The 7,603-nt window shown below is 41.2% G+C and overlaps 1 protein-coding gene and 1 long non-coding RNA gene across 6 annotated transcripts in view; one reads left to right on the forward strand and one right to left on the reverse strand.

Annotated features, from left to right (window-relative positions):
* Window positions 1–5,920, forward strand: part of TGIF2 (TGFB induced factor homeobox 2) — a 29,430-nt gene extending 23,510 nt beyond the window's left edge. For all 5 annotated transcript variants that reach the window (XM_074292581.1, XM_074292578.1, XM_074292577.1 and 2 more), the window contains one exon: window positions 3,570–5,920. In XM_074292581.1, coding sequence (XP_074148682.1) covers window positions 3,570–4,118 — 549 coding nt within the window. In that variant the 3' untranslated portion in view covers window positions 4,119–5,920. The remainder of the gene's footprint in view (window positions 1–3,569) is intronic.
* LOC141557215 (uncharacterized) lies at window positions 1,959–7,585 on the reverse strand. The gene is made up of 2 exons (XR_012486732.1): window positions 7,222–7,585; window positions 1,959–3,030 (listed from the first exon to the last, which is right to left on the reverse strand). It is a non-coding gene; the product is annotated as an uncharacterized LOC141557215 (long non-coding RNA).
* Between the last annotated feature and the right edge of the window lie 18 nt (window positions 7,586–7,603).

Consider the following 7,603-nt stretch of genomic DNA (forward strand, 5'->3'; position numbering starts at 1 on the left):
TAGGAAAACTAATACAATAGGAAAGAAAGAGAAAAGGATAGGATTATTTGGGAATTAGGTTGGAAATGGATGACTCAGCTTAAGAAATCTTAAGAGGTATGACTAGCCCTAGGAGAAAAGGCCCAGTTTAGGATTCGAAAAGATAAGGTGAAGGAGGTAGCTGTCATGGACCAGGAGGACATGTGTGTGTGTGTGAGAGAGAGAGAGAGAGAGAGAGAGTGTGAGTGTGTGTGTGTGTGTGTGTGTTGTGGGGGGAGGGGGGTGTTCTGTAACTCGAAAACATGATCAGGATTTGCTAGTTAGTCTGAGGGCTGTAGGAAGAGATCAGGAAAAAAGGGTGTCCTTTCCTTATCTTGGCTCTGCCCCCCCCCCATATATAAAAATATATATATTTTTTAATCAGGCGCCAAAGAGAGGTAAACCTGAGAGTTGTAGGCATTACTTTTTTATCCAAAGGGCATAGGGGTGAAGTAACCTGAAACTATGCACAGCTTCTGACATGTTTTTGCTGTTAACTATGGACCAGTTCCTTTTTGGGAGCCTGTTTCCTCCTTTATAACTTATTTAGAGTTCAGTGACTTGTCCAGCACAGCTGGCCTTGTGAGATCTCTGATCTCTTTTTTAAACTTTGAGTGAAAGAAACTTTTAACTCAGGGTTTAAAAGAAATTTCTCTAAGGAATCATTTTTCTACTTTATACACACAGTTTGAGGTGACACAGGATAACTTTTTTCTTAAGGAAATAAATCAATTAATTTCTGGAAACTAGGACCTGTTGTGAAAATTGTCTGTGAGGAACACAAGAGAGAGGGACTCTTAAAAACATCTCCTGATGGTAATAGGAAGCCTGGGAATCTTTAGCCTGGAGAAAAGCATGAGGGGAACCATGGTCATTGTCTTTAATACTTAAAAGGCTGTCATGAAAAAAAGGGATTAGACTGATTTGTACTGGGGGGGTTTTCTGTCTTCTGTGCTTAGAATGCACTACTTCCTAATTATCTCCTAGCAAAGAATTCTTGACTCCTTTCAAAGCTCAGCTCTTATGACATTTCTTTTAATAAGGATTCTTAATCTGGGTCTATTGATTTTTTTTTTTTCCTCCCTATATTGAGGTAATTATTTCAATACAGTTTATTTTCTTTGTAATCCTTTTATTTTATGCATTTAAAAACTTTTTTTTTTTCCTTGAAAAGGGTCATAGAGTTTATCAAACTGCCAAAGGAGGGGTTCATGATAAAAAAGAAAAAAAAAAAGCTAAGAACCTGTTTGTTTGTTTTTTTTTTTTTTTTTTAGGTAGGCTGCTGCCTCTCGCTGCTCCAGAAATGACTGTAAATCTTTTGTATTTAATGTACTTTTATACATAGAACACAAGTAGCTTGAAGATACTGGGGACTGTATTTTGTTTTGGTTTTGTATTGCCTTCCTAATTTCTTGCAGTCAGTCACTGGCACATAGTAGGTGCTTAGTAAGGTTTGTTGAATTGATATGTTTTGCTTGTCCTCAGAGATTAAGAACTACACTAAAATGGGATGGGGAACTCTAGGAAGGTAGTTTTTTCAAGTCATTTCAAGGAAAATTTAGCAATTAGAGCTTTCCAAAATATAGGAATGGTCTGATTTTAAGAGGTATAGCCAAGTCTCCATTGCTAGTGATCTTTCATCAGACAGTGCCTGAAAGACTTGATAGGGAGAAGATATCTATGTATCAGTTGGTCTGCTTTCTGAAATTCCAGTTCTTAAAATTCTATCAATCTGGGAGGTACCCTATAATGGCTACTTTGGCTCTCACCAAGTGCATTCACTGGTTTGTCTCTTACCCCAAGGACCAGGTGCACACACTTGAATTCTGAAGATCAGACCTTAATTAAGGGGTTGGAATAGTTGGCAAAAGGGACACATTAACTGAACTTAAAAGAATGGATAACAGTTGTGGAGGAATGCTAGTGGGGACACTGAAACATAATTTTTAAAAATGTATTTATTTTAATATATACACATTGCTTTGTGAATCATATTGGGAGAGAAATATCAGAATAAAAGAAAAGTCATGGAAGAGGGAAAAACAAAAACAAAAAAAGAAGTGAACATAGCATATGTTGATTTACATTCAATCTCCATAGTGCTATTTCTAAATGTAGATGACATTTTCTGTCCAAAGTCTATTGGGATTGCTTTGGATCACTGAACCACTGAAAAAGAACCAAGTCTTTCATAGTTAATCATCACACAGTCTTGCTGTTATTGTATACAGTGAATTGCTTGTTCTCCTTGTTTTGTTTAGCATCAGTTAGTGTAAATTTTTCAGTTTGATTAGATTGTTGAATTTTGAAGAAATAGGATCTTGAGGCCAGTTTGGATCTTAGAGATCATCATCAGTCCAGCCTCTTCACATGATACAGATGGAGAAATTAAAAGCCCAAAGAAATTGAATGTTTTGAAGGCTGCCACCTAACTTGCTGAGCTCTTCACTGTGATGTAGTGGAGAGAAGCATTGGTTTGAGAGGCCAAAAGACCTGTTGCTAGTTTTGATGATAAGATTCTTTTTTTTTTTTTTTTAATAATTATAAAATTTTTTGACAGTATATATGCATGAGTAACTTTTTTTATAACATTATCCCTTGTATTCATTTTTCCAAATTATCCCCTCCCTCCCTCCACTCCCTCCCCCCGATGACAGGCAATCCCATACATTTTACATGTATTACAATATAACCCAGATACAATATATGTGTGTAAATCCAATTTTCTTGTTGCACGTTAAGTATTAGATTCCGAAGGTATAAGTAACCTGGGTAGATAGACAGTAGTGCTAACAATTTACATTCACTTCCCAGTGTTCCTTCTCTGGGTGTAATTATTTCTGTCCATCATTGATCAACTGAAAGTGAGTTGGATCTTCTTTATGTTGAAGATATCCACTTCTATCAGAATACCTCTTCATACAGCATTGAAATGTACAGCGATCTTCTGGTTCTATTCATTTCACTCAGCATCAGTTCAAGTAAGAATGATAAGATTCTTAATTTCCACATCTATAAGATGGTGATAATGACAATTAGCATTTATATAGTACTTAAGGTATTCAAAGTACTTTATCAGTGTTATTTTTATCCTCACAATCATCCTGACTTGTAGGTGCTATTATTATTCCCATTTTTACCGAGAAGAAACTGAGATGAAGTGACTTGCCTAAGGTGACACATAAGTGTTTTGAAACTGGATTTGAACTCAAATTTTCCTTATTCCGGGTCTAGTACTTTACTTTCATTGCCTGTCTCATGAAGGTATATACGAATGCCAATGTAAATAATGTTGGTATGTGTGTGGGTATCTCAAAAGGATCAAGGACTATTATATTTTTCTTTGTCTTTCCAGTACCTAATTAAGTGCCTGGCATATCAGTCCTTAATGAATACTTGTTGATTTGAGTTTCATATATAAAGGTAATATATACAGTTTTTTAAATGTAATGTAAAAAACCCAACCAAGCCTTTTTACTTCCTGAAATTCACACTCCACTTGATCTCCTCAATGAGACTAGATGATTAATATTTTTCTTGGGTTGTTTCAGATTTGCAACTGGTTCATCAATGCACGGCGGCGTCTTCTCCCAGATATGCTGAGAAAGGATGGCAAGGACCCCAACCGTTATACCATTTCCCGCCGAGGTGGCAAAGCATCTGATGTAGCCATGCCGCAGGGTTCAAGTCCAAGCATGACGGCACCAGGGTCCGCTCCGGCCCCCTCCAAAGTGTTGTCATTGTCTGTATGCTCATCTGCACTCTCTTCTTCATCCCCAATTGGGGCTCATCTCTCTGGTCCTGGAGCTGAGAATGAAAGTCCACCCCCTCCTTTGGGTAGTGGTGAGCCACAGCCCCTCCCAGGCACTGGCAGCACATTCACCCTGCTGGCCAGGGCACAGGCTGGAAGCCCAACGAGTGGACTCTTTAATACACCACCCCCTACGCCCCCAGAGCACTATGGAGAGGACTTTAGCAGCTTTCAATTGCTGGTGGAAGTGGCCCTACAGAAAGCAGCTGAGCTTGAATCACAGAAAAAAGATCTGTTTTCTCCTTCATGGCATGCTGAGCTCCCTTTAGTAGCCACTAACCCTAAGTAGTCCTTGAAAAGGTTTTCAGAACTTGATAGGAGACAGTTAGCTGCTCCTCTTCTGTGTGGCTTTTTTTATTATTGTTGTTCATTGCTTGGGGTCTTAGGGGTCTCCACTACCTGTTGGGATTGCCCTCTCCCAGTGGGAACACTTGGGTATTTCACATTGTGACTCAGAATCTCCTCCATCTCCTCTGTTCCACTCCCAACACTAGGATCATCTGCAGGCTAGAAGTTGGACCAAGAAAACTGAGATGTGTCTAAGTCACTTCCTGTACCTCTGGCTCTGGGAAACATGATGCTTCCACATTCAAGAATTCATACTTTGCCCCCGGGCACTCTAGTTTCTTAAATTCATTCCATCAAACAGAACCACCCTGTATAGGGCCTGGGATAAGCCTATCTCCAGCCCCCTTTTTTTATCTCTATGGATAAGGCAGGTAAACTGACAAGCCTACAGAGATACAAAGAAAGAAAAATACTATCTTGAGCAGATCAGTGACCAGGTTCAGAAAAAAAATTCCGAAGGGTTTGTTTTGAAGAAAATACCTTTTTGTTTGTTTGGGTTTTTATTATTATTATTTTATTTTTTTGCTCCTATGCCTTGTGTCTTTGCTGATACAAAGGGTGAAAAAGACAGTTTCTAGAAACCAGGCAGCTGGAGTAATCCAAATGACATGGGGCTTGGAACTGATGAATATTGTTTATCCTTCCTTCTTGGCAAAAGGGGATAAAGGATCTCTTGGGATGGGGTAACTTGCATTGAAAAAAATAGAATACCTTGACTTTTAAGGTAGCAGTCATTGTCCTGAAAACTTGTGGAATGTTGTCCTCCCCCCCTCAAAAAAAAAATTCTGGGCCATCTACTGGATGGTCTGATTACTACTTGATGCTTTCTTCTGGATTCAATTTGATCAGTTCCTTCCACACCCCAAGGTAGTTCTGGCTGAATGGGTCAGGCTGGGCAGAAGATGGAGGTTAAGTTTGGAATTGATGTGGTAGAGTGGTTACAGATAGGCTGTTGGTTGCACCTCTTCTGATTCTAGCTGTAAGACGTTGGCCTTCTGAGCACCTCTGAAATAGGTCACTATTAGTTTTATTGATTTCTTTCCCTCCCCATTTTGATTTTTTTTTATTATTGCTATTTCATAGTTTACTGTGTTAAATGGCAATTGATACCAGTTTATATGTATCGAAAAACACTAATCCTAGATTTAGACTGAGTATTCTTTTGTATGAATATTAATGTCAGTAGAAAAACATAGGAGGGAGCACTCCTTAACCCACTGTACCTTTGATAGGTGGGGGATGGATGGGGTGATGTTTTGTGTGGAGATATTGAGGAGCAAATAGGGAAGAGACCCCTAAAAGTCCGTCCCCCTGTTTCTCCTACTTCTTGGGCCAGACTTCCCCTACCCATCGCCCATCCATTTCTCGTCTCTTTCCGAGACCCGGTTTCTAGTTTGGCTCTGATTTCTGCAAGCCTGGATTACATTTAAATAAGATCACAGAACTCCAGTTCTGGGGCCACTGAGATGGATTTTGGGGAAGAGCAGAGGAAGAATGGCTTCCACAGTGCACTATACAATGGGTGTGGGAGTCCTGCTGCTGGATCCTGTTACTCATCTCTTGCAATGATGGGGAAAGTTTATGGTTGGATAAGTTGGGCTGTGTCTGGATTTGGTTATATGTCAAAGTGTGAGAGAAACAAACAGCCCTCTAATTGAAATGAACAAAAAAACAAACTACTGTAAATAACTTGTTGGAAATTTTTTTTTTGTTAAATAAAAGATTTTTTTTAAGCAAACTGAATCAGGAAGCTTTGAGTCTGTCATTTTGGGCTGTGTTCCCAGTCCTAGAGAGGAAGAGCTCCGTTCTCTTTACACCTTAGCCTAATAGTGAAAGGTGTTTTAATAACCATTCATTGGTTTAAGGTTTACAGAAGACATAGAGCTCATCTGTACATCACGTTGAATTGGTTAGGCCTATGAGGAATCGCTTGTCTCCAGATCCCTCCACTTGAGACTGAAGTAGAAAATGGAGAAGCGACTTTGAAGATATCACTTGATTGGAATGTCCGCTAACATGTTTGCTTGACTAGTATGTTCATCCCTTTTCTGGAGACCTCCAAAGGCAGGAGCTCTGGTAGGAAACTGCTCTAGTTTAAAAAAAAGTACTGCTTTTATGGTTCACAATAACCCTACAAGAAGACAGTTGCAGATTTGTGGTTGTCTAACCTGGGGCTGAAAAGGATTAGGTTCCTGATCAGGACCACACATTAACGAAGCGCGGAGTTCCTGACGCCAGGCCCCTAGTGGGTTTCATTCCTTCACTTGTGGTGTATGAAAACTTCCATGGGAGGCTTTGGGTCAGTGGCTGCGCAACTGTAAGCACCGCCCTTCAGGATGACACGGGTTCGGTTGAGTCCTTGTTTTGGCTCCGGACTGATGGCATTTGAGGTGGATGGGGTAGACAGGACAAGTTTCCTGGCCCTCCTTAGTGTGTCAGTTTTCCGACCTCCAAAGACCTGATTCTCCCCACCGCGCCAAGTGCCCCTCCTCTCCTTCCATTTGACAGCTTTTCAGGAGGGAGAGGCACAAATTGCCCCAGTCGCCCCCCACCTCCCTCTTAGCTTTAGATAAATCCCTCTGGGTGTTCAGTGAGGAGAATGCGTTTTGGGAGTCAGACCGCTCTGGGACGGAGTATTTGCTTTTGATTCCCTGTAGTATAGACCAGTATTTCTCCTCCCTTCTCCCTCGTTTCTTTCATAAAACTGAAAGGGGTAGGGGAGGGGAAGGATGGATTAGATCTGGGCTCATTAAAACTTTCTATTCCAGACCCATTTTCTCTTGACTTAACTCCGGGTGTAGTGGTACATGACACAGGTATGCAAATCAAACATATGCTAATGAGTCATAATTTCGCCACTCCCACTTGCTTACAAGTGGGTGGATGACCCAGAATATAATCAGCTGGGACCTGGATGACCCCTCATCTTCCACAATCCACTTTCTCTGCTTTGCCACTAGAGTGACCTTAGACTGACTGACTGGGCGGGGTTACTCCTCGGTAAAATGGGTTTGGACTCTTATTTTCTGTAAAGTATTTCCTACCTCTGTGAGGTGTCTCATTATTCCTGGCGGGAGAGGCAGGCGGTAGGAAAGCTTTCTGCGTTCGGAGTAAGGAAGATTCAGGAGTTGGAGGTTTTTGAGGAAAGGGATTTACGCACTGCAGGCTTCGAGGCCTGAAGAGAGTCCGACCCGAACTAGCCAGTTTCATTCATCCTCTTGCTGGTCGAGTCTTCAAATTGGCCCTTACTTCTTCCCGTAGCAGTGAAATCCACCCCAAGGGGAATGTTACGTGAGTCGTGCTCACGCCTAGAGCGAGAAGGGGCGGGGCAATATCACGCGGTGGTGCATACAGGTCGCCGATTGGTTGCGTTAGCACGCCAGCAGAACGACGCGGAGCCCGCTCTCCGCCCTTTTCTCATTTGAA

Source organism: Sminthopsis crassicaudata, chromosome 2 (assembly GCF_048593235.1).
Source record: "Sminthopsis crassicaudata isolate SCR6 chromosome 2, ASM4859323v1, whole genome shotgun sequence".
Classification (NCBI taxonomy): domain Eukaryota; kingdom Metazoa; phylum Chordata; class Mammalia; order Dasyuromorphia; family Dasyuridae; genus Sminthopsis; species Sminthopsis crassicaudata.